This window comes from Brassica napus, chromosome A1, assembly GCF_020379485.1.
Source record: "Brassica napus cultivar Da-Ae chromosome A1, Da-Ae, whole genome shotgun sequence".
In the NCBI taxonomy this organism is placed as follows: Eukaryota; Viridiplantae; Streptophyta; class Magnoliopsida; order Brassicales; family Brassicaceae; genus Brassica; species Brassica napus.
Window position 1 is genome coordinate 21,685,202 of NC_063434.1, and position 26,284 is coordinate 21,711,485.

Genomic DNA, 26,284 nt, shown 5'->3' on the forward strand with positions numbered 1-26,284 from the left:
AATTTACAGATTTTTTAGTCAACAAAATGAATTTATGGATATTCGACTCTCTTTTCTTTCTTTTTTATTTATTTTCCCTTTGTTGTGCAAGTACTTTTTTAATTCCACAAACTATAAAAATTTACTAAAATTTATATTGCTTGTAAATTGAGCTTTGGTTCTCCAAAAATGTTAACTTGTGTAGGAGTCTTTCTTAGCTCTACAACGTTTTTTTTATGATTTTTATTTATTCTGTTTGAAGTTTATTCATTATAAAATACTAGGAAGATTATAAGATAAGATTTGATGATGGAATATAAAGAGTCCGAAGATCCCTAAACATCCGAAAACAAAGTCCTAAACACAGGGAAAGCATAGCCCTAACCAAGGGTAAACTATAAGTTACAAAAAAAAAAAGATCAATCCAATTCTGAGACATTCGGCAAATGAAGAACTAATAACAAAACCCACAAAGCAAGGATAAATGGTTTGTTTATTTACTGGAGGTAAAATATAATATTAGCTTATCGGTTGTTTTCTTTTACAAATTTATAATTGCGAAAACAGCACATGTTCACGATAAATAAATAAAAAAGTAAATTTTGAAATATAAGAAACTGATAGGATTTATATAGTTTTTAAAAAAGATATTCGCTCTATAAGTAGTTGACAATCAAGCTTACTAAAACTCAGCTTGTAACTCCAATAAAAAATGGGTTTCTCTCATCTTCATTTTCTTTTGCTTTGGAGCCGGACGTCATGCTCATACCTAAAGATTCGAACTGCTCTGATTGTAATTTGACATAGATTTGGCCACAATCAGTTTATAACCAAAACCACTAAAAGTTCAAAATTAAAATCCACCTAGTAACTAACTTCTAAATGGAAGGATCAATTAAATTTTATAAGGTATTAACTACTCTCACTTGTAAGCAATGTGGGACGACCAACGGAAACGAAATATATAAATCTAAACTCTAAAGATATTATGAGGTACCATATTTTTTAGAGCATCTTTAGTGTATTAATAGATCATGATCTGAGCACGGATTTTATTTTAAATTGATTAATCAAATTTTATAAATTAATTTAATGTTATTTATTGTTAAGAGATATTTTAGTTGTAGAATATTTATTTATGTGGCTTAATTAACATTATTATAATTATTTTGTGTAATTTATCTTACCAATAATTAATTTATACTATAATCAGTTTAAATTTGTTGTTAATAATTAGTGTTAAAATTTTATCTTTAGAAAATATATATTTTGAAAATTTTCGTAATATTTGCTATTATATTTATTTTACAATGTGATTATTTTCAATGTATAATGTTTATATATATATTATGTAATAGCTATTAATGAATTATTATGTTACATATATAAATTATATGTATTTTTATTATATTGTAGATTAGTGCATACAAAATAGGGGAATTGCCACAAATAAAATACCACACTCACGGTACTATTTTTCATGTTTACACTTATCACTTTTACCCTATGTTACATGGAAACGGAAACGGATACGTGGAAGCGGAAGCGTAAAGAAACGCAGAAGCGAAATTTTTTAAAATGTTAGGAAGTGGATACGTGTTGGAAGCGTATATCCATATATAAATATATATATATAGATATGTAAATTTTAAAAAAAAATTAGGACTAAAAATTATATGATTTTAATTTGAAATAAAACATTTATTCATTTATAATAATTTTGAAATGATTTTATATTAAAACTGTAAAAATACACATTAATTAAGTTTACAAAAAATATTATATTAATTATTTTTAATACTTCATAAATAATTGATACAATATGTTTCAATATGTGCTATATCTTTAATAAAAAATCTCAATGCATAAAGATAATTTATAGTATTATTTTTGATATTTGTATATTTATAACTCAATATTCATTACTATTATTTTTTTTATATTTTATATAGATTAAAACTATGGTTTTATATTTTATTGATATACATTGTATTTTTTTTAAAACGGAAGCGTGATTCCAAAACGGAATCGTAAGCTTCCAACAGATTTTTAAAGAGAATATTTTAGAAACGTTTTGGAAGCGAGATTCCGCAAGCTTCCACAAGGTTCCGATTCCGATTCCGGTTCCGAAGCGGGAAGCGGACGTCCGATGAAGCTTCCATGCAACGTAGCAGTTTTACCATCATTTTTAATGAAGGGTAAAATACACTTATACTCTAGGATTAACTAATCTAGACTTAGGGTTTATAATTGAGGGGTATGGTATGATTTTTAGAATGTGAAATTTAGGATTCTAATAAATATATAAATAAATACTTAAAAAAAATAAAAATAAAAAAATAGTTTCAAACATAATTTTCGACTTTCAAAAAGAAATTTTGAAAAATAAATAAAATAAAAATTATATAAAAGTTCAAATTTGAAAAAGTATAATTCGAAAACATAAAAAAAATTATTTTTTTATTTATTTAAATAATGATTTATTATATATATATATAGATAACAAAGGTATAAGAGTCTTTTGCCGTTGGAGCAAACTCAAACTCTATTATAGAGTTACTCTATTATAGAGTTACTCTATTTTAGAGTAAAAAATAGAGTAAGCCATTGGAGATGGTCTTAATGAATAATGTATTTTTGAAAATGTTCATTTAGTGATGGTAAAGATAAAAAGTGGTACCATGAAAGTGGTAAACATAAAAATTTCCCTACAAAATAAGATGTTGCGGACATATAGAAATATGAATACTGTTGTGTGTTCATATATATCATATTAATTACACTTCATATAAATATTCTTATGCTCCATATATTTCAATTATAGCATAAAATTAAGATTTTTAATTGAATAAAATCTATGTAAAGTTTATTCATTTAGCTATATAATATTCTATAGCTTTTTTCTTATACATTTTAGTGAAATTCTTTTGATTTGTTTGAAAAGAATTGACCTAGCAAAAACATATATGAATATAATTAGGGATTTGTCCCAGTGAAATTTGTTAATTATCTATTTCTAAATTGAATCACATTATCTAATAGTTTTTCACCGGGAACAACAAATAAATATAAGTATAATACTTTTGTGTTTTCATATGTTTCTGTCTGACCTGCATGACCATAAGGATTATTTGTTGTTCCAATCGTATAAATGTTTCATTAGACTTCTAAAACACGGAAATATCTTTTAATAATATAATTTAAGAAATTAAAATGTTTTAAAATCTTTTTAATGTATTTTAATATAATTAGATTATTTTTATTTATTAAATATAGATTTGCATAAGATATTATTTAAATTAAATTTAGTTATTTCAGCTCTGTGCGTTATGAATTCTTAATAAAAATTTGTAATGTATTTGATTAATTGTATGGTATATTTTGATAATTTTTAATTATAAAATTTACTTGATGTCAATTTATTGCATTTTATGTATATATGGTATTTAATTTAATATGAAATTTTATTTAAATTTAAGTGAATGTAATTGCTTATATATAATAATATAAATAAAATAATCCCTTGTTTTAACTGATTTGATATTGATTGAAATTAGTTTTGTAAAATCTAAACCTGTTTTGTTTTTACTTTTTCATAAATTATTTGAATGTTTTATAATTTGAAAAAAACTGATAAAAATTATTGAAAATATGAGACCTAAAGTTTTATATTTTATTTGAGACAAGATTAATTAATTGTTTTGTTCGGAAAAATAAATAGTAGTATAGTATTGTTTCCATAATTACTTTATAATAGATAGGTCTATTTAATTTAAATTTTTACAAAAATGGTTGGATTGAAAGAATGTTTCTGTTTTAATAACATATAGTTTATTATTCTTATTATTTTATTTTTTTGTAAACTGGCTTTCATTAATACTAAGAAAAATAAAAAAGATACAAACCCAATGGGATAGTGTTTTGAAAGGCAAATGCCAGTACATCCCATACAGAGAAATAAAACCTAAAATCTCACATTGGAACTCATATATTGTTGTGAAGCCCAAGGGCCCAAGTTGAATATGCAGAGGAAAAAGATTCCCCGTCATCAGTTTGCAAAGAGGAGGATGGTGGAGCGATATTTCACGATGAAGAGGATGAAGCAGGAGTATCAATCCATCGTTGGAACATAGCAGAGGAGAGATTGGGATTTGAGACCCTGAAGCTTTGTGTTTTGTTTCTGATTTGGCGATCAATGATTGTGAAGATTGCGTCGACCGATCAAAAAACGTTGGTGTGCATGCGAGAGTTCTGCTCATTCCAAATCCAGTAAAGAGCAGCCTGCCATGAGAGAAGAGTCAAGAGGCGGTCTACTTTTCGCGATGGGAGCGCTTTCATCTGCGAGACCGTTTCATCCCAGTTCCGTCTAGGAGTGATCCTGCATCTCTGCGCTATCAATGCCCAAAGATCGAAACTATAGCAGCAATCAAAATAGAGATGGTTCCTTGATTCCGACTGCGTATTACAGAGGAGGCAAGTCGAGTCAACTTGGAGTCCCCACTGAAGCATCCTATCTTTGGTTGGACATCTATTTAAGATCATCAGCCATGAGTGGAACGAGTGTCTTGGAATGGAGCGTGAGAACCAGATAACCGGCGCCCAGTCTTGGTCTTGTACTTCTCCAATCAAGTAAGTATAAAGCTCTCCTGTACTAAACTTTGCTTTGACCTTTCCTTGTATTTCCCACTCATAATAATCATGCTCCTCAGTTAAGACTATTGTGGTAATGAATGTGTACAGCTCCAACATCGCTTCTGATCGTGCCGGAGGAAGGTGCCAATTTCCATTTCTGTTAAGAGAAGCAATGGTAGCGTGCAGAGGGATACCTAGGCGTGAGCCGGAGGGAGCCTGCAGTGAGGAGATACAGCCATCAGGGCCTAGTTATCCAGCCAAAAGCGAGCCGACTGTCCATTTCCGAGCCTCATTTTGATCAAAGGAAACACTACTGTCTTCAACTTGATGAGTTTGTTTACTAACCAAGAGTACTTCTGACTAGGCTTTATTGTCCAGTAGTTATGCAAGGAGCTATTGAGGATCACTTCCTTGAACCAAGACGCCCAAACCGAATCTTCACGGAAGAAAATTATCCATATGAGGCGCAAAGTGCAGGATCTGTTCCAAATGAGAAGGTCCTTAACGCCTAGCCCTCCCTGATCTTTGGAGAGTGTGACTTTCTCCCACGTTACCTTGGCGGAATGGTGGCTTTCTAAGTTTCCTTTCCAAAGGAAGAAACTGCACATTGAATTGATCTTTTTTTATGCAGGCTTTAGGGAGTATAAAGGCAGAACACCAGAAAGTTGTAATCCCGGCTATGACAGTTTTGATGAGAAGCAGGCGTCCAGCAAAAGATAGAGTCTTGACAGACCAAGATGAGAGGCGGTTTTTAACTTGATGAAGCAGTGGTTCACAGTTTGCCAATGAGAGCTTTTTGGAGTTTAGTGGAACTCCCAAATATCTGAAAGGAAGCGAGCCATTAACCATGCCCGTCGAAGCCTGGATGGTATTTATTTCTTGCTCTGTTAGCCCCGACGCATAGAAGCTTGTCTTTTGGAAACTGACTGCAAGACCCGATCTCAACTCAAACTCCTTTAGTACCTGTAGCACATTCTGGACAGACCTCAAAGATCCATCAATGAATATCAGTAAGTCATCTGCAAAAGATAAATGGGTAAGTTTCATTGCATCACATTTATCATGATAGTTTATCCTTTCATTTGCAGCTGCTTGATTCAACATCATCGATAGACAGTTCATAGCCATGACAAAGAGGTAAGGAGAGAGCGGATCTCCTTGTCTGAGCCCGCGCTTTCCCTTAAAATAACCATTAACCATACCATTATATCCCACCATGAAACTGGTTGTGCATATGCAGGCTTTGATCCAGGAAATGAACTTTGGCGGCAATTGAAGCCCCTGGAGACAGGACAGGAGGAAATCCCAAGAGAGAGTGTCAAACGCCTTAGCGATATCCACTTTAATGGTAATTCTCTTTTCTCCTTTATTCTTGTGATACCCGTTGACCAATTCACTAGCTAGAGTAGTATTCTCTACAAGTAATCTGTCCTTTACAAAAGCAGTTTGACTAGGAAGGATTAGATTAGGTAGGATGGGTTTGAGTCGAGCCACTAGTAGCCTTGAGATAACCTTATACACCGTATTCAAACAGGATATTGGCCGGTATTCTGTAATGTTGCTTGCACCTGGAAACTTCGGAACAAGAGAGAGGATAGTTGCATTTGCCGCTGCAGGTAGAAAAGAGGCTGCAAAGAAATGTTGAACTGAAGCAACGACCTCTTCCCCTAGAATGTCCCAGCTTGCTTTGAAGAAACTAGAGGTAAGTCCATCAGGGCCTGGTGCCTTGTTAAGATTGAGTTTAAAAAACTGTTTTTTGATCTTTGAGGCTGACGGAATGATTAACATCTGTTCTGCTTGCAGTAGAGAGACTCTGAAATCCGTTAGAAGAGCAAACCAGGAAGGGGGGGGGGGGAGTTGATCTGCTGCGAGATATTGTTCTGAGGACCTAGGACAGACTGGAAATGCATGATGGCCAGTTGACTCATCTCGATAGGATCGGTGATCAGAATTCCTGCATCTGTGATGAAGAGACGGATCGCATTGTAGCTTGGACGGACCTGACACATTTGATGGAAGTAAGTGGTATTTAGGTCTCCCTCAGCTAGCCAGTTTATTCTTGATTTTTGTCTGAAGAAACATTCTTCAATTTGCCTCAGGAAGATCCATCGATCGTGTAAGTCTCTCTCCTCCTGAAACAGTTGTGGCGTTGGACTCTGAAGGGCCTGTACCTGCGCAGTTTGCAACAAAATATAGATTCTTGAACTCTCTCTTGAATTTTGGAAAAGTTATCTCTGTTTAGGATTTTCAAATCTGTTTTTATGAGTTTGAGCTTCCAACAAAGTTGAGTGAGAGTCCAGCAGTTGCTTCCGGCCCGAGACCATGCGTCGAGAACTACCGAGGTGAACTCCGGGTGTTTGGTTAGATAATTTTGGAATTTAAAAGGATGGGTTCCTGCTTTGGGTAGTTGAACGGCTAGGTCTAGGAGGCAGGGTGCATGGTCAGAGATAGACGGAGGTAGGAAGGTAGCTACGGCATGAGGGTAGGCTGAGATTGTGTTGCAGTTAACAAGCAGCCTGTCAAGCTTCTTTGCTATTGGCATGTCTGGCCGGTTGTTTGTCCATGTATGGCCAGGACCGTTATATCTCAGATCGAAAAGACCGTTCTGCAGCAAACAGTCTTGAAATTGGTACATTTGAGTGTCTTGGGCATCCACAGAGTGTGAAGAGTGCTCTGTTGGCATAATGATTTGGTTGAAATCCCCACCAACAACCCATCGATTATGTTGTAGATCATAAGTGTCATGGAGATACATCAGTTCAGCCCAGAGATCTGATCGGTCAGCAGACAGGTTTGATGCGTACACAGCCGAGTAGTAGAGTGGCTCAGAATTTGGTAATTCTATGATGCTCGTGATGCTTTGACTACTCTGGTGGAGGACACAGAGTTTAATGGGATGTTTCCAGAGTAGTATAATCCTTCCATCCTCATCAGATTGGTGGTTGGAGTGAAAGTTCCAGCTTGGGCATAGCTTGGTCATCAATGGCAACAGGGAGAGTTCCTTTACATGAGATTCTAGAATAGCACCGAATATATGTTTATGAAATAAAAGCCAGTATACAAAAGTCCGATGTTTATCCGGATCATTTAGACCTCAGATGTTCCAAAAAAAGAGTTTTACACTCATTGGAGAAGTAAAAGAGGATCCCCAATGGAAAACTGGGAATCAGGTAACAAAAGAATAGGGTTAGAATCAGAGGGGAGGTGTTGGTTAGAAGAGGTTAATCCCAGGAAGTTTTGGGAGGCTGGTTGAGATAGAAAAGAGAGAGATAAAACAGGATCAATGTTTTTTTGGGTAAATGGGTTTGGGTTTGTGGTCAGGGAGGGTGAGAAAGTTGGGGATGATCTGGATCGCTTTAGAGATGGTCTAGGAGGGGGATCAGGAGAGACTGGTGAGCTAGTTGAGATGGAAGCTTGGGGGGGGGGGGGTCAATTAACATTTGGTCTTGGTTAGTGACAGGTGGAGCTAAAGGGCTAGAAGGGATAGGATTATTTAACAAAGGAATAGATGAGTCATTTAAGGCTTGAAACGAGTTTGACAATTCTGACTTCTTTTTTACATAAATTTGCTGCAGGTTTTTGGAGGGAAAAGGTTTAGAAGGCGAGAGGAAGGCGTCTGAAGGCTGTTTCTGATGGCCAGGGGTTCTAGCAGAGGGAGATTTTGGATTGGGGACAGTCGGGGCTGGTGTGTTATGGGAAGGGTTTGAGGTTTTGTTTTTTGAGGAAGGTTTTTTAGTAACAGGGGGTGGATTTGGAGGAGCATAGTCTGAGGGGAGTTGGAGACAGTTACGAACTATATAGCCTAGTTCATGGCAATGCGAGCAAGTTGGAGGCGTCCAAGGATAATGGACCAGAACTTCCACTACTTCACCGCTTTGTCTTTCAAACTCTACCACAGAAGGGAAGGGTTCCGTGAGGTCAACTTCTACCTTTACATGTGACAAGGTAAGGCTCACCAAGTTTCTCGTGAATTCATCTGTTTCTTTTGGTTCACCCACTAATCCAGCAACTAAGCTAAGACCTTGTTGGTGCCTCAGGTCCAGTGGAACTCCTGTTAAGTGAGCCCAAATCTTGATTGCTTTGAGTGGAGGTGTTGACATCGAATGTTCCGAGGACCATTGAGCAGTATGGAACATTGAGTCCCCAACATACCAAATACATTTGTCAAGAATTTTTTGGCGAAGGTACTCACTTCGGATCCTTACTAGGGTTGATCTGTTGCGAAGATTGTTGTGGATCTCTAGCTGTTTACCTTTACCCCACATATGGTTAAAGACACTTTGGATCTGGTTGAAAGGTGGGGGCTTGCCATTGAAGTAACAGATAATGAAATCTCTGTGGATCTCAGCGCCTTTCTCAAAGACCGAGTCAGGTATGAGAACTCTTGGACGACCTGTTTCAGAAACTGTGGTAGGGGCAAGTCTTTTTAGAGATTTGTCTTCTAGAATTCTCAATCTTTCAACAAGGGTTTTCTCTAAAGGTTTTTGGTGGTTGAGGGGAGGTGATGGGAGAATTGGAGGAGCAGGGGGAGTTAGGGTTTCGTAACTAGGGTTTTGGGTTGGGGGAAACAAGGTGGAGGATGAGGCTTTGTTAGTAATGACAGGAGAGGTTTGTTTCGGTGCAATGGTTGTGAAGGTAATTGGAGTTTGAGTCTCTTCTTCTGTCGCAGGAACAGAGACCGAAGAGAGAGCAGTTTTTTTGTGAGATCCATTTTCAAGAACAGTGGAAGGAGAAAGGGTTTGATTCTCCAGGTGGACATCAGACTCTTCTAAGCCAGCAGGAAGCAGAGCCATAGCTGGGGAAGTAGAGGCAGGGACCTTAATCTCATGTTTTAGAGGTTTAGGAACAGTAGAAGATCTAGTTTTAGAAGGGTGAGAGGAAGAGGATAATGGAGGGGATTGTTGTGGTGAAAGGGGAGAAGACGGGTCTGGAGGGTCAGGAGGGATTGGGGAGGGCGGAGGGAGTTCACCGACGGCAGACGACGGAGGGCTCGGGGTGAAAGCACGGCTTGGGAGCTTCCAAACGGACTTCATTGGGAAGCGTGTCAGAGAGGTTTTGACAATTCTACGGGCTCAATTGAATAACTCTATAATGGAGTTAAATTTCACTATAATTCTATTCTATTTTGAAGTTAAAATGAAGTAGTGGACAAAAATAAATGTGTTATTACACCACTAAAGAGTGAAAAATAAAGTAGTGAATGACCATTTTTTAACTTTAAATTTTGTTATAGAGTAAAAAGTGGAGTATGTATAGAGATATTATGAGTAAAGAATACAGTGATTTCTGAGTAAATATATACTTTCCATAGCTTTTGTTGCCATATATACAAACTTGATGAGAAAGGGTAAAGTTTTTGCAATGATAAACGAAAGGCATCACAGGCCAAATTCACTACATAGGAACAACATACTTATATTTATCCAACATACCTCAGATAAGAACAGAGAGTGGAGAGACACACACAACCCCAGAGTTTTATTATACTTATTAGTTCTCTCCTTATTTACAATTCAACAAACAGTAGCAAATGTGATCACTTAAGAGATAGCCTTCTCTCAATCATTCTTTGACGTAAGTCACAAACCAATCAAGCATCTCCTTGTGAGCTTCTTCCGCAGCTTTAACCGCCTCTGGATCATTGATATCATACCGAGTTGTCCAACCGTGTGAGACATTGGGGAAAATCTTCACATAACTACTCACCTACACATTCTCAATAAAAGTTAGTCAAAAAGGCACTGTTGAGTTGCAGAAGAAGCAGAGTCTCTACCTCGGGTTTAGAAGCAAGAATCTCCTCAAATTGCTTCACGAGTGCTGGTGGGGTCAAAAAATCATCCTCAGCTCCTAGTATAGCTATTGGAACCTTCACATCTGCATGGAACCGTGAAATCGATAAGGCATAAACCATGGAACCAGACCAGTTTACCCTTGAAAGTACAAAAAGTCACTTTACCCTTGATATCATCGACAGTGACGTAAGTAGGATGAAGCAAAACAGCTGCTTGGATCAGCTCTTCTTTAGACAATTCCACAACCACTTTTCCTGAAGATCATTATTTAACACAAGATAGAGAGAAACAGTAATATGCATCAGACATTTCCAAAAGAGAGTGTATTTAATAAAAACATAGGTGACAAATGCACAATAAATAGAGTATATCAAAAAAGACATAAAAACTCACCACCCCAGCACATCCCTGCAGCTCCAATGGCAGTTATGCCCTTGTTCTTTATGGCTTCAAGTACTGGCTTTGTGTCTTCAAACCCCTTATCCTAAAGAAAAGAGAACATGAACTGGTTCAGATGTAATCTTTGAAAAGAACTGAACAAGATGACATAAAAATCTAGTGGAACAACTGAAAAAAAAAAGGGATAAGGAACGAACAGGGCCATGGTCTTTGATCCAGATAGGGACGGATCTGTCTTGATGAGAGGGATCATAAGGATCTCCATAGAAGTAATCAGGAACCACAACATAGAATCCTGAAGCTGCAACCTTGTCCGCAAGCGCCCTTAAAAAACATAACAATTAATAATTCTAAAACATTCATTTGTACTAAAACAATAACTCAAAGCTTATAGGAAAAAATTGCGTTTGACGGAAAAAAAAAAGGAAAAAATTGCAACCAGTAACACATTCACATCTTATCTACTAATATCCTCAGCTTGTGTACAAATGCAAAACCAACCAATACTATGTCAAACACAGATGCAATTTTATAATACCTCAAGTTTGGAGCTTCATAGCCTGAAGAAGAAAACACAAAGCTGAAGTCAGAACACAGATATGAGAAATGAATCAAATCAACAAATGGGTCTAAAGAAAAAGTTTCCCTTTTTTACTCAATCATGTCTCGAAATTAAACACACGACTTTCAATTAGATCAAAGACAAAAAAAAGTAATGTTTACCATAAATATCCGAGACGAGGAGGACGCACTTGTTGGAATCTGGAGAGCCAGAGACGTATACATCGAGGCCACCCAGTTTCTCCACATGACCCGACCCGGAGAGCGGGTTAAGAACCGGCGGGTTTTCGCAGCACTGAGGTCCCAACATTATTGTTCTTCAAAGTGGTTTAGACAAAAATGGCGACCAAACTTAGCATATGCTTGCTTGTTGTGGTCTATTATTATTAAATAAGAGTTGGTTACGGTTTAAGACACTTTAACAGACTTTTATTTCACTTTATGGATATAACGGTCAAAAACTTTTATTTTATTTTACACACTTTTTTTGACACTTACGGTCAAGAAACAACTAAAACGGTCTAGAATAATGATTTTTTTTTTTGATAAAAAAACGGTCTAGAATAATGATTTTTCTCTCTCAGTCTCTAGAAAAAGAATTTCTTACAGAGACATTTATTGCAAAGATTTGCAACAGAAGCGACCAAAGTCACTTGAGTAAATAAGTTATTGCTTAGACATCTTTGTCTCTGTGGACCTATAGGGATCAATTGAGGACTGAATGTTTTAGACGGCAAGGCTGTCGCAAAAATATCTTGGCTCTCTTATCTGAGGTAGAAGGATTACTTTGAGCAGTGTCCTGTTTATGTGATTTACAGATTTTTTTTATCTTAAAAGCATTTCTTATGTAAAATTTCATTTTTAAAATGGAGTAAAAGTAGATATGAAATAAAAATGATGTAACCCTACTTCATTTATATTCTATAATAGAATAATGAACAAATAAAAAATATATTACTTCATTTGAAGTAAGTAAATTCCATTACGAAGTGAAAAATAAAGTGGATTAAGAGTATTTTTTAGAGAAAAAAACTAGAATAGCACCAAACCAAGTTTTTGTTCCCAAAGTAGCACTCAAGGCTCAAAGTTACAAAAATAAGTTTCATTAAAGAGGTAAATATACACTTATACCACTTGGGTTAATTAATCCAAACCTTAGGGTTTAGAGTTAAGGGGTGGGATTTTGGAACTAGGGTTTAAAATTTTATAAAAAATAAATACTAAAATAAAAAATAAAAATTTTAAAAACAGTTCAAAAAGTATTTTTAAATTATAAAAAGAAAATTTGAAAAAAAATAAAAAAAAATTTTGAAAAAAAATAAAAAAAAAATTATAAAAATTTCAAATCTGAAAACACATAATCTGAAAGACTGAAACTATAAAAAAATTTCTTTTTTTTTTATTTTTTTATTTTTTTTATTTTTATTTATTTATTTATTTTTGTTTGTTTATTTATTTAATTTTAAACTAAGGGTATTAGAGATATTTTACCCTTTAATGAATGTCATTTTTGTGACTTTCTCATTCTAGTGCTATTTTTGAGACATAAACTTCAAAAGGTGCTATTATTGACAATTGCCCAATTTTTTACTCCAAAAGTATACAAAATGGATAATGGGATTTACTTCATAAGTGGATTAAGAGTATTTTTTTTACTCCATACTGAGTAATCCGGTAAGGAGGAGACTGGAGGATACAAAATGTTCTTTTTCAGGTTAACTATGAAAAGAAAAGAAGAAAAGGGTTAGGTTACAAACTTATCATCTTCCTGCAAAACATAAACTCTCTCTTTCTATCTCTGAGTAAAATGTTACCGCTACATTCTAGGAACGTTTCCATTATCTTTCATGGAAATATTCCACACCTGTGTATATATATATCACAACCCCAAAACCTCCACGTCGGTTATTTCAGCAGGAACAGCTTAATTTACAATTGCCGAAACACTTAGCTTTGTGTTTTACAACTTTAACGTTGTGAGAGAATCTGCGGCTTCTAGGGGACATGTGAACTCTGTCCACCATGTTGATCTTAGGACCATCAAGAATTGCCTTTGGCAGCGTTAGCGCCCATTGCATTCCCCATATTGCCAGAGGTCTCATGTATATCAATGACCTGTAGTGCCCATCCATTGTCCAACCTTCCGGTGTCTGGAACCAATATCTATATCCAGTTCAAAACCAAGTAAGTCAAATGAAACGTGTGTTTGATACCAAATAACATTTAACAGAGTGGATAAACTTACCCAAAACCTTCTTCTGACCAGCCAGCTGTGAAAATTCCCTCAGCGGTAGTGAACCCTTGTTCCTCCATTCCAGAGAGGATCATAGTAGCTGCAGCTGCATACGTGACACCTGTCCATATCTCACGCGACTGCATGCACGTCTCATCCACTTTCCCATCAGGATGCATCCCATTCACAGCACCCATTCTCCCTCCTCTGGTCTTCATCACATTGAAATCAAATATCTTCTGCAGAGTGCTTCTGATTTTGAACTCCTCGAAAACTGGAGGCAGACCTGAGGATGCGGTATACCACTGACCCGCCAGCTGATCAGTCTGTATTGATTTGCTGTTGCTGCTCGCTCCACTGTCGTAGTTCAGGTACGTTCCGTTCCACAGTTTCGCTTCCAGTGCCGCCTTTGCATTCAAAAACTTATTCTTACACAGCTCCGCAAAGAACTTATCACCGACCTGCAGAGCCATTGCCGCTGCAGCTTGAAGAGCAGCGAGCCACAGGCAACCGCAGTAGGCGCTCACGCCGTGAACGGTCCACGTATCATACGTCTGATCCGGGAAGCCGTCGTTCTCTATTAGATCGTCATTGTCTCTGTCAAACTGTTCCATGTACTCCATAGCGGCACGAACCGCGGGCCAAACGTCTATTCCAAACTGGTGATCCCCTGTGGCTGCAAAGTCTCTGTACACCTGAAGCACAAACTTCGGGTTGAGATCCTTCCACTTGCTCGTGTCGTGTATGTTGTAGGCATTCATCTCGTTCCAGGGGTCATGCATCCCTAGATCGTGAGGAACAGCGCCTCTGACCTTGCGGATTCCCCAGTTCCCCTCTGCTAGGAACTTCACCTTCCTCGTGTCTTCTGACAACACAGCTTTAGCGAAATCACGCTGGATGTTTAGCTCGATCTTTGGGAATAGCATAAGGAGAGCGTAGGATGCGTAGAAGTGCACATCGTATGTGTTCCACATCACATACTCCACGCCTTCCAAGTATAGAAACCGACCAACATCGTCCTCATCATCTGCCTGCGACGTGTCTACAAATAAACCATTGCTCTCTATTCCGTTTCTGTCACCATTATTAAGGTTATTCTGCTGTTCTTTGCCGTCAATTCCATTAGCTTTACCATCTGAATTTCTTAAATCAGATTGTTGACGCTGACCATTCCCATTGGCATGGAGCGAAGCGGAGTCTGCAACAGAAAATGTCTGAGAAAGTAAATAAAATATTTTCAAGGTAACAAAAGAGAAGCAACGAAATTTTCAATCATAAAGATGTGTACCTATCCAGACTGTACCACCGGCTACTAAAAAGTAAAGCTCATTGAACAGAGTGAACTTGTACCTGCATATAACAAAACAATTCAGATGACAACGATAAAAGAGCTAAGTATTAAAAAACTGCTTTGAGTATAAGCAATTACCACTCAGGGAGCATGTCATCTCTAAGAATGGGATTTTGCCACGCCTCAATATCGTCCTCCCACCTCTTATAATCTGTATTTGAAAACCAAAGCTAGTCACTAATAATACATAAGAACCATTTTGTGTATGTGTAACAGTACTATCAGGTACATCCAATCGGAACAGTGGCAACTCAAGTGAAGCATAAGGCGCAAATAAATTGATACATACGTGTTAGTGCATCATGCACAAGATCCACAGCTGCTCTTCGCGAAGTTCCATAAAATTTGGTGTATCTCCTACAAATTGAAAGCAGAGAAGGCCCAAAAATAGAACTCAGAAAATTAATAATGTTTTGGCATACCACATTGAAATATTGGCTAAATATCTATCTTCTAAAAGCATGTACTTGATACACTCAATTCAACCATAAGATTTTAGCTTTCTTAACCAATTGATACCAAAAAGGGGAAATTCATCCATTCTCGTTAGCTAGCTGAACTAGAAACCTACATTTGCTAATGCACTTTTTACGTATCTCAACTAATGTTCGACACTATGCTTATCATTAGCTTGTCAACACAGTTTCCAGCTCTCAGATTCAATCTTTTGGGACATTCAAAGAAGGAAAAATAAAATAAAAATGGCTGAGCCTCCTCAAAGTCCAGTATCAATGAGAAAATGTAAACTACACAGAAAACTGACGCAATGCCAATTTCATGAAAAAAAATTATAAGTATAAGTTGATGATAGATAATCAGACAAGTAAACAACTTATTAATCTCTCAAGTTCAGGAAGAGGCCACAAGTGTTGTACTTTCACTTACCTGTCATATGTGCTTCCCTTTGAAAATTTCACTTTTGGTGATGGCCATGATAGAGCGAAAGATACAGTGCACTTGCCATGAGCCTCTACCCATGCTGAAGCGGAGACCGCTGCACAAATAGTATCTCCAGGTGATGAAGGCATGCTCGGCCCACTATTGAAGTTTTCTTGGTCAAAGTTCCCATCCTTTCAGATAAAAATATGTGAATGTCAGTTTCATTTATACAACTACTCCAGATATATAAAACAAACGTTCTCATACGACTGAAAGCCTAGAACAAAAAAAAACTAATTATACACTCAATAGCATGCTTTGGCAAAGCTATGAGATCCATATGCAAAGTTGAAGATGATGCAAAGAAAAAGTCACCTTTTCCATTGTTTCCCACATATCTTTCGCTGTGAAATAACTGTCTTCAGACAATCCAAAGCATGGTAAAACAGTCACATTCACATTCTGAGTCTCACAAGCAGAGATCGCAAATGTAACAGGAGGGTTTCCCTTGCCTGTCCTGAACAATTATCACACATTCAAAAGAAATCCAAGAGAAAAGAACGCAACTTTCTCCTGTTACAAGAACATATTCTACCACATTAGCTTCATAGATGGAGCATGTGAATAGAAGCAAACAATGCGTTAAACACCCAAAAGGCGACAACAGTGTAAAATGTTTTAGCAAGAGGATCTACTTGGAGATCTTTCCTTTATGCGTAGAGAAAGAATTGGGACAGCGTGCTTCCTCTCATTCAATAGAGGAGACGAGGGAAAAAAAAAGACAACACTATAACATTCAAGCAAGAAAATACAGAACAAAAGGAAAGGCCTCGTACAGGAACCATACTGCAATGAACACAATGATATCTGGAGAACAATTTTTCAACTACTCACACAGCTAGGGGTGGGCGTTCGGATACCCGTTCGGGTTCGGGTCGGGTATTTCGGATTTTCGGGTATTTCGGTATAGAGGTGTAGAACCCGTTCGGGTATTTCTGTACTTCGGGTCGGGTTCGGGTATTTTTAGTTCGGTTTCGGTTATTTCGGATCGGGTTCGGATATTTAGATTTTGAAAAAAAAAAATTAAAATTTTCATTTTTCAAATTTCTTGTATTTAAATATATAACTTTCACTTAACTATTTTTTGTATTTTTAATAGATTGAATGGTTAATAGATTTGGACATAACATTTTCAAACTAAAAAGACATTAATTTGGTTATTGTTTTTAAATTTTGGATGTAATTTTTTGTTAATTGTTGAAATAAAAAGTTTGACATGTATTTTAAGTGCATAGCAAATCATCTTCTACGTAATTGTATGTATATCATATGAATTTAAAGTATGTGTAGTATCAATATAAATATTTTATATAAAATGAAAGATGTAAATTAAAAATATAAGGTTAATTATACATATGTTCGGTTATCTTCGGATATCCATTCGGGTTCGGATATTACCCGTTCGGGTTCGGATATCTAATCTCTCCTAATTTAATACCCGTTCGAATATTTTGCTATTTCGGTTCGGATTTCGATTCGGGTTTTTTGGATCGGGTTCGGGTGCCACTTCGGATTTCGGGTAAAGTGCCCACCCCTACACACAGCAGTAGAATATAAATACAGCACTTGGATAGATAACACAACAAGATTAATAGTCTAAATGCAACAAATTGGTGGGCCACACATGGAGAAAAGTCTATCTAGGGAACATTTTGAAGCAAGAAAATGAATGGAAACTTCTGGTCAATTAGTTGTTTTCTCTAGGTAATGTACATTCACTATTGAACAACAAGGTGTCCTTAGTTGGCGACTTTTTACAATATTGAGTTGGTACAATCTTATTGTTTTGTTTTATTCATCAGATCAATTATTTGCACATTTGGTTGCTTTTAACAAATAAAACTTCAGGTAATGCCTTTCCTAGTTGTCCTCCATTAAACCATTAAGAAAGAATGTCAATCTAGACCAGAAGATATATGCAAACCAACAGTTTTACAGCTATTAAGGTAAAGTGACTTACTTGTGATGTAAGAGGACGCCAGAGACTCCATCTTCGCCTCTGAAAGGAAGAAGGATTCAAACAAAAAAAATTACACATCAACTTGAAGCCATAATCACTTATGGAAAAGATGTCACATATTCCTCCTTACATGAATGGCTCATTCACATGACCCCCTGACATATGCGAAGTCCCACCAATTGAGTTCTGCAGAATGCAAAGCTGGTAAACATCTGCTCTTCTGGACATAATGTAATAGAAATGAATCAGATGCCAACTCACCGCCCATGTAAAGACAAGGCTCACTTTTGCCCTTTCCTTTCCAGTGTTCACCAACTAAATCAAAATTAGTAAACTCTTAAGGTTTTCCTCAGATTCTGCTTGAAGGAGATTGATACTCTACAAGTGCTATCACTAAGGAAAAGTATCACAATAGAACAATACATGTGGAATGTGCACAGTCTAAATATTCCAAATGTAGTTTGCTAAAAATATATATCCTTCCTTATTTAACATGCTTTCAAAATTAAGGTTTTCTCTATTTACAGAGGCAGCACCAACTCGCTATAAATATTGAGTAGATGAATAGAATACTTACAGTATATACGAAAACAGCTGCTGGAAGACTACTATCTCGGTAATTGTTTGGTATAAAGGGAGATATTTGTCGACATGAAATCTTTAACTCTGGGTCAGGCTCACCTACAAAGAGAAGCAACATTACAAATCATATACTGAGAGAAACAAGATAGCCTTAAAAGACAAAGTCGGTAGGTTGGTACCATCATATATAGTCCAGGCCCGAGGAAACAGAGCATGGTAAGTAGAATGCTGGCCATTCAGATTCCAACCCCATGAAGAGATTCCCTTATCACGAGATTTTCTGAGACCATGAAACCACTCCAAGGTACGTAAATAAGAAAAAAACTTGCATCGTTGAAACAAAGGATAGTTGTAAAACAGATACTTACCCTAAACTTCCATGCTGGCCTGGAGCCAAAACTGATGCATACTTTTTGTGCACATTCTCTCGAGAAATAAAAATCTGCCAAGAATAGGCCAACGAAATGTTATTAGAAACACATGTTACAAAATTTCGAATAACAATTATAGACAAAACTTGGCACAAAATGACAATAAAAAAGAAAACATTCATTGTAAAAACAAAGTACCATCATTAGAAAAGCATACTGGTTAAATGAAAATAAAAAATGGGTAGTTCAGAACAAATACTAAATATCTAGTATTAGCATAGGCATTAAAGAATATCAACTATTGTAGATTTACCATACAGCCATCATTAAAAAAAATCCCAAGAGGAAGATTTGAAATCGAAATAATAACGACTATTAGGGAGGATTTTGGCATGAAAGGATGTTTATGCACTTGCAAAATCACTACGCTTTGAATGGTACAATTGGGAAGATATGATTCTCTGTTTCAAGATCCAGAAAGAGGGAAACAATGGAAGTATAAAAGGGTACACTTTAAAAGTATAAAACTCCATCAATGGAACTAACAACGAGTCAGCGATTCAAAGAAATATCTTTCAATTCTATTAAGGTCATAGCAAAAAAAAACTTACAGAAAATTGATTAGACATCATAGGTGATGGGTCACAGGTTCCAGGAGTAATTTGCCACTGCTTAAACTCCCCTCTGAAACCCCTAGATATGCTTCCACTTCTGCAATGACCAAGGAGCATTTGTTCAAAACCTAAGCTAACAAAATTTATGGCCAAGAGGGTTATCTAATTGTGTACCCCATTCCTCCAAGTGGAACACCTTGGGATGCAGATGGTCTACAATTGTCTTTGGTGAAAGGATCGATTGGTGCTTTCTGCAAGCAATTGACAAGTTAACTCTCATACAAATAAAGAAAGGTTAGGGTGCAATGAAATATAGTGAAGTTACCCTTCCATGAGAGGCCTCTTCTCTGACGTAAGACCATAATCGTATCCCCAAGCGTACCTGTAATAAACCATATTTAGGGGTATGAAAATGAGGAAAACAAGAAGAGAATGTGCAGGAGGATAGATACCATTTTAATGGCTTCTCTAAAGGTAATAGTGAACTCTTTTAAGATATTGGCATGGCAGTTTAATCTCCTCCTCCATGCGTGTGATGGCGGAGCAGCACTATCAAAATCAAGCTACATGATAAAACAAAAGTCAAAGTCAAAGTCCTGTTCTTCTTTTTTTTTTTTTTTCCATAATCAAAAGGGCAATAATAGAAGTTACTAATTGCAAAGTGGCTTTGGAAATGAATTCCTCAGGCGGCCATGAATGCTTTCTCCGGTGAAACAAAGTTGGTCCCACCATTTCCACTCTTAAGAGTTTCTCACACTGCTCATAAATAATATCAGAGAGACAAACTCAAACAAAATGTTCGTTTTGGAAAGAAAAAGAATAAATAGAATTACCTCATCAAAGCCCTGTCGCAACACCCTCAGACTGAGACGGAGAATCTCAAATCCAAACTGCGAAACGATGGAGAGCAACAAAAGAGGGAGAATCTCGATTCGGTGAGAGGATCTACAAGTGTGTAACTTCTAAGCGGTGGACGAAGCCATTAAAGATGAAGACTTTTTTACATGTCCACGGTGTGTACACAAATAGCTTTTTTTATTCTCGCCACTAATTTTTTTTTTTTTGATCAACTGTACTTTTATAAACAAGGAACCAGAGTTTAACAAGAAGTATCAAAAGATCAACCCAAAAGCCTCAAACAGATGAGGAGACTAAATATGGGTAACGCAGTACCCCAATATAAACCAGTTACGAGAAAGCAACATCATGTTCAAAAGTTTCTTTGAGCCAAAAAGGATAACTTCTGGCCACATAAGAATGCAACCTAGCTCCAAAAGAAGCACTTTGAGCGATGAGCTTTGCACCTTGATTAGTATCAGATACCTCAGAATGCAGACTCCAGTTATCAATATCAGCCAATGCAATTCTGATCTCCGAAGCTTGATATGCAAAAGATGGCCACGCTTTTGGACGAGTCACTGAGCCTATCAAGTCAGTGGCCTCAGAGCCAAAAACAACACGCGATAGTTTTAGACTGGCCATACTGTTAATAGCCCATAGAAAACATTGAAGTTTAGCCTCATCAATATTATCTATGTGAGCTATAGAGTGGCGACTATGCAAGAGGACAACACCTCTATGATTTTTCAGAACCCATGAAATTCCAGCAATCTTCTTTTGTTTAGCCCAAGAGTAAGCAAAATTACATTTTACCCACAAAGGAGGAGGAGGTAACCATTTTTTAGTACCAAATCTCTTTGACAAAGGTTGACATTCCTCAATCTCAACTTCTACGCTCTGAGCTAAAAACCATAGGTCTACATCTTCCTTAATTTTTTTAAGAGATTGTAAGGGACAAAAACCTTTACCTTCAAAAACTAGAGCATTTCTTCCTTTCCAGATATGCCAAAGAATCCAAGGAAACATTCGAGCAATTTCTGAAGGCAAGGATTTTGATTTGCTTGCTTTTAGAAGATGATAAAAATTTGAGAACACAGACCTTGAAGAAACTTCTGCAAGCGGTTGAGGGAAAAGCGAGAGCGCCCATATTTGACGTGCAACATCACACGAGAAGAGGACATGATTGATTGACTCTCCCTCATTACCACAAACCTGGCACCTTGAATCCACTTTCATCCCCCTGGAAATAATTTTATCAGCAACAGGGAGGGCCTCAGAGAGCATTTTCCAAATAAAAGTCTTGATTTTTGGAGAAGTTTTTAAGGACCAAACCTCTGTTTTTAGATGATTTAAAGAGGGCATCGCAGAAGCTTCAAACTTAATCCGAGAGTTGGTAATTTGATTTTGCAACCAATATCCTGATTTCACAGAATACTCTCCACTTCTGTTATGTCCCCAAACCCAGAAATCATCTTTGAAAACAACTGGTCTTGTTTGCAGAATGCACTTGATATCCGCAGGATAGAAAAGATTTTCCAGTTTTTCTCTGTTCCAATCTCTTTTTTGGAAGTCGATCAGATCACTTACCAAGAGATCAATATCAATGACTGGATTCTTTATCAACGGTGCTTTCATATTTCCATCCCTAATCCAAGGCTCAGTCCAAACTTTAATAGAAGAGCCGTTGCCAACCATTCTATACAGACCTTTTTTTAGGAGATCACGGCCGTGAAGTATACTTCGCCAAGCATAGGAAGGCTTCGAAGTGAGAGGAGCTGAGAGAAATTGATCATTTTCAAAATACTTGCTCTTCATCACCTGAGAGAATAAGCTTTGAGGGTTTTGTAGAATAATCCATGCTCGCTTGGCCAAAAGTGCCTGGTTAAAAACTTCAATGTCTCGAAACCCTAGTCCTCCCTCTTGTTTTGATAGGCACATTCTGTCCCAACCAATCCAATGTACCTTTCTTTTATCTTCTGAGGAGCTCCACCAAAAATTTGCCATAGCACTGTTCAAGGCTTCACATGTGGACTTAGGAAATCTGAAGCAAGACATCGCATAGATAGGCGATGCTAATGCTACTGATTTGATAAGAGTGTCTTTACCACCTTGTGAAAGTAGTCTAGCAAACCAACCAGAGAATCTGCTCTTAAGAGAATCATGAATATAGGAAAGCATTTTGACTTTAGAGCCTGTGAAACACTCAGGAAGTCCCAAATACGAACCCATACCACCCTCAGTATCGATGCCTAGAGATTGCTTAACCACTTCCTTATCACTATCTTTAACCTTAGTTCCAAAGAAGATGGAAGACTTACAAGGATTAACCAGTTGCCCAGTTGCACCTCCGTAGATAGACAAAATCTTCTTGAGCTCCTCACACTGATCTAAGGTTGCTTTGCAAATAAACAGGCTATCATCTGCAAACAAAATATGATGAAGAGAAGGTCCAGAAGCAGAGAATTGCATCCCTATGATTTTATGAGAAGCAGAAGATCGATTCAGAAGATGAATAAGAGCTTCAGTACAAAGTACAAAAAGAAAGGGAGATAAGGGATCTCCCTGTCTTAAGCCTCTCTGTGGGACAATGAAACCATGAGATTTGTCATTGATCAAGACCGAATATGTGACTGAAGAAACACAAGCCATAATCCAGATGATCCACTGATGATGAAATCCCATGGCTTTTAACAACGCTTCCAAAAACTTCCATTCAACCCTATCAAAAGCCTTAGACATATCCGACTTAATAGCCATATATTCTGATGATAAGGAAGGATGAGTAGATAGGCTATGCGTCACCTCATGGGCCATAATTATGTTGTCAAAGATGATTCTCTCTGACACAAAAGCAGACTGCGAAGGAGAGACAATAAGAGGCAATAGAGGTCGCAGTCTTTGAGCAATGATCTTAGCTATGATCTTGTAGAGAACAGAACATAAGCTAATAGGTCTAAGGTCAGACATGGAGCTTGAGTTAACCTTCTTGGGTATTAAGCATAATTGAGTATAATTCCAATCAGAAGGCAACGAACCGGTCTGAAAGAAGTTACAGACCTCTGCAGTTACCTGATTGCCTATCACATCCCAGAATTGTTGATAGAATAAACTTGACATGCCGTCAGCTCCTGGTGCCTTAGATGGATTGATCGAAAAGACCGCATTCTTAACTTCTGCTGCAGTTACTTCTTTTATCAACTCCATATTCATTGAATGAGAAACCTTCGGTTGAAATCCTTGAAAGATGTCCTGAAAATCTGAAGGATTTGTCGAAGTAAAAAGAGACTGAAAATATTCCGCTGCAACAGCTCCTTTAGAAGCTTCAGATCTTTGTTCTCTACCATTCTCATCCACCAGCTTTTCAATACCTTTTTTTGATTGATTTGCTTTAACTGAAGCATGAAAGAATTTGGTATTTTTATCCCCCACTTTTGCCCAGTTTTCTCTGCATTTTTGGCTCCAAAAAGACTGCTCATCGTTATAAGCTCTCATCAGTTTTGTCTTCAATTGTTGTAACCGATGGGTATCAGGAGCATCAGATGAATGTTCTGCCTCCAACTGTTTCTGTATATCCAGAATCTTGCATCTTGAGTTGAGGCAATTCTCCTTTTTTAACTTGCTTAAAGCCTTACGAGAAAGGCGAATCCGTTGAGATACTGATGCACCAGCCAAAGGGTGAGGACTGTTCCATGCCTGGGAGATAGCTTGTTTAATCATCGGTTGATGAAGAAATCTGCTATCAAATCTGAACTGACCTCTGTAGGAGTCTTGGGAAGCAGCCAAACTCACCAAAACTGGTCTATGATCAGAACCTCTTTTTTCCATAAAAGCTTGATTAGAAGCAGGAAACATTGAGTGCCAATCTTTATTTCCAAAACACCTATCAAGCTTACACTGAATCCATTTATTGTTCCTTTTTCCTCCCCAAGTGAAAGCATTTCCAGAGCTTGATAACTCGGACATTTGACAAGCTTTTATCATGTCGTTGAAGGGAACAAAGGTCGAATCATTTCTAACAGGACCACCAGTCTTTTCTCCATTGTGTAGGATATCATTAAAGTCCCCTAGCATACACCAACTCCCTTTTCTACAAACTCCAATCCTTGAAAGACGTTCCCATATCTCAGAACGATTTACACCAGAAGGATCTCCGTATACACAGGACATAAAGAACTTGAAAGCATCAAACTGTACCCAAACATCAATCAAGTTCTTATCTACAAACTTTAACTCCACAGCCACGTTTTTCTTACAAAATAACGCCAAACCACCACTTCTACCCAGAGGTTCTACTGTATATACTCTTTCATAACCCAACCATTCTTGAATATCTACCAAAACATCTCTACTGTGCATTGTCTCCATCAAAAACAAAATCTCAGGAAAATAAGTAGACCTAATTTCCCTGAGACGTGGAATCACCAAGTCTTGAGACCGTCCCAAGCCTTGGCAATTCCAACTCATTAGGCTCATAAAAAGTTAGGCAGTCCCTCCAGTGGGACCGCCGTACCAAGCTTCCGCTTAGCCAAAGAAACTCCTCCAACTTGCTCATCTGCCTTTCTTTTATTATTTGAGCCTTCTTTTGAGATGCGTTGCTGAAGCATAGAATCCTTGTCAACGATTTGTCTTTTGTTTCTGGAAGGTCTTCTTCTTGCTTTTCCAGCTCTAAAACCCACTGCAGTGCATGATGAGCCAGCTTCACCAGCCATAGCTGCATTAACTGATGAGAATTCTGAATAGGCCATCATATCATCAAAAGAGTTATTAGCTGATCCTTCAGAGCGATAATATTGAGGAACAAAGGATTCCTTCCTAATACCTCCCGCTTGAATTGCTGAAGCTAATAATTTGGTATGATAACCTGGAACTTGAGGGTAGCTATTGATGTTATCATGTTTTTCAAAGTCAAACACAGGACCCTTTCCTTTATCAACTTCACTGGTAACACTCGGAATAGCTTCCAAACTAAGAAAAGATTTCTGAGCTACAGGATCATTCCCGATATCTGCTAAAGAAGCCTTAACTCTTTGTTCTCGGATAATTTTTTCTGGACCGGAAGCAGATAGGAGATAAAGCCTCATACCATCAAGAACCTCTTTAGCTATTCTAGGTCTTCCTGTTGAAGGATTAATACCCACTTGATTTTCTTCCAGAACACCAAAGAGAGGATCAGGCTCTTTTAAAACCAACTCCTTAAGCGAGTCAGATATTTTGCTTGAAGAAGGTAGCTGATCGGAGGCTCTCTGGAGAGAACGAAGTTTTATAGGGCATACAGTTTGCTCATGAGTCAATCTTTGACAGTGGAAACATCTCTTGTGAATCCTCTCGTATTCATATAGGATTGAAGTTTGTCCACCACTTGGGAGATTGACTACCTTAGATTTGCGAAGCGGTTTGGAGACATTAAAGCGAATCTTTACTCTGACATAATCGTTTATCTGGGGTTTCGAAGGATCAAAGGCAACTTCCACCACTTCTCCAACCAAATCACCTAAGGCAGTAATAGCTTTAAGCGTATAATGGTTAACAGGAATATTGCGAAGTCGAACCCAGATAAAAACATAGTTGAGGTAGTCTTCTGGAGGTTTTTCAACCCATCTTTCCATCGCCAAGGACCAATCATTAAGACAATGAACGCCCTTTTCATACACCTCAACGAGATCGTGCTCATGCTTGAAGATGAATTGAAATCTCTCCGACGAAAGCGCAACTCCACGGACACGATCGAATTTCTGCCATTTTCGGGGCATTTCTCGTATCAAATTCGACATCTTCTGGCAGTCAGGATTTAAGAACCTTCCAATCAAACTGATCGAATTATTTTGACATGAGCTGTACTGAGGCAGATCAGGAAGATCAAAAGGTTCATCATCTTCATCTAACGTCATCGCTAGGAGAGCTCTATCCAAAGAAGAAGACATGGCCGGTTGAACCGTAGCCTATGTGTTCTTAATTTCTGGGGAAGTAAGAACAAGATAGAAGACCCAACGAGGAAGAAAGGTTTTTTTGTTTTGGATAAGAAGAAAAAAGA

At 37.3% G+C, this 26,284-nt stretch overlaps 4 protein-coding genes across 4 annotated transcripts; all 4 read right to left on the reverse strand.

The window, feature by feature from the left end:
- Nucleotides 1-4,200: 4,200 nt before the first annotated feature.
- Nucleotides 4,201-7,591, reverse strand: LOC106369365. The gene is made up of 4 exons (XM_013809529.2): nucleotides 6,950-7,591; nucleotides 5,166-6,336; nucleotides 4,926-5,047; nucleotides 4,201-4,827 (listed from the first exon to the last, which is right to left on the reverse strand). Exons 1-4 carry the CDS (start codon nucleotides 7,589-7,591, stop codon nucleotides 4,201-4,203), a joined length of 2,562 nt encoding a protein of 853 aa, XP_013664983.2.
- A 2,358-nt stretch (nucleotides 7,592-9,949) lies between these two features.
- LOC106353012 (endo-1,3;1,4-beta-D-glucanase) lies at nucleotides 9,950-11,775 on the reverse strand. The gene is made up of 7 exons (XM_013792686.3): nucleotides 11,526-11,775; nucleotides 11,341-11,362; nucleotides 11,000-11,126; nucleotides 10,797-10,887; nucleotides 10,568-10,657; nucleotides 10,385-10,485; nucleotides 9,950-10,317 (listed from the first exon to the last, which is right to left on the reverse strand). The coding sequence occupies exons 1-7, from the start codon at nucleotides 11,671-11,673 to the stop codon at nucleotides 10,174-10,176; spliced, it is 723 nt and encodes a 240-aa protein (XP_013648140.1). The 5' UTR covers nucleotides 11,674-11,775; the 3' UTR covers nucleotides 9,950-10,173.
- A 1,187-nt stretch (nucleotides 11,776-12,962) lies between these two features.
- Nucleotides 12,963-20,540, reverse strand: LOC106353021 (non-lysosomal glucosylceramidase-like). Its single transcript, XM_048736821.1, has 19 exons — nucleotides 20,247-20,540; nucleotides 20,065-20,169; nucleotides 19,866-19,976; nucleotides 19,739-19,795; nucleotides 19,588-19,664; nucleotides 19,411-19,510; nucleotides 18,797-18,870; nucleotides 18,608-18,708; nucleotides 18,424-18,527; nucleotides 18,108-18,161; nucleotides 17,977-18,032; nucleotides 17,847-17,885; nucleotides 16,202-16,343; nucleotides 15,833-16,017; nucleotides 15,237-15,304; nucleotides 15,026-15,098; nucleotides 14,885-14,946; nucleotides 13,609-14,794; nucleotides 12,963-13,526 (listed from the first exon to the last, which is right to left on the reverse strand). Exons 2-19 carry the CDS (start codon nucleotides 20,143-20,145, stop codon nucleotides 13,274-13,276), a joined length of 2,823 nt encoding a protein of 940 aa, XP_048592778.1. The 5' UTR covers nucleotides 20,146-20,169; nucleotides 20,247-20,540; the 3' UTR covers nucleotides 12,963-13,273.
- Nucleotides 20,541-24,722: 4,182 nt separating this feature from the next.
- Nucleotides 24,723-26,174, reverse strand: LOC106350893. Its single transcript, XM_013790728.2, has one exon. The coding sequence runs from the start codon at nucleotides 26,172-26,174 to the stop codon at nucleotides 24,723-24,725; it is 1,452 nt and encodes a 483-aa protein (XP_013646182.2).
- Nucleotides 26,175-26,284: the final 110 nt, after the last annotated feature.

Coding starts and splice junctions, on each gene's coding strand:
- LOC106369365 (XM_013809529.2), bottom strand. CDS start 7,591: ATGACCAAGCTATGCCCAAGCTGGAACTTTCACTCCAACCACCAATCT. Junction 5,048..5,165: donor AAAGCCACCATTCCGCCAAG/GTAACGTGGGAG, acceptor TCTTCCGTGAAG/ATTCGGTTTGGGCGTCTTGG. Junction 4,828..4,925: donor AACTCATCAAGTTGAAGACA/GTAGTGTTTCCT, acceptor TCCTCACTGCAG/GCTCCCTCCGGCTCACGCCT.
- LOC106353021 (XM_048736821.1), bottom strand. CDS start 20,145: ATGGTGGGACCAACTTTGTTTCACCGGAGAAAGCATTCATGGCCGCCT. Junction 19,665..19,738: donor AAGAGGCCTCTCATGGAAGG/GTAACTTCACTA, acceptor AATTGCTTGCAG/AAAGCACCAATCGATCCTTT. Junction 17,886..17,976: donor CATGTGAATGAGCCATTCAT/GTAAGGAGGAAT, acceptor TCTTCCTTTCAG/AGGCGAAGATGGAGTCTCTG.
- LOC106353012 (XM_013792686.3), bottom strand. CDS start 11,673: ATGTTGGGACCTCAGTGCTGCGAAAACCCGCCGGTTCTTAACCCGCTC. Junction 11,127..11,340: donor TATGAAGCTCCAAACTTGAG/GTATTATAAAAT, acceptor ATGTTTTTTAAG/GGCGCTTGCGGACAAGGTTG. Junction 10,888..10,999: donor GGATCAAAGACCATGGCCCT/GTTCGTTCCTTA, acceptor TCTTTTCTTTAG/GATAAGGGGTTTGAAGACAC.
- LOC106350893 (XM_013790728.2), bottom strand. CDS start 26,174: ATGTCTTCTTCTTTGGATAGAGCTCTCCTAGCGATGACGTTAGATGAA.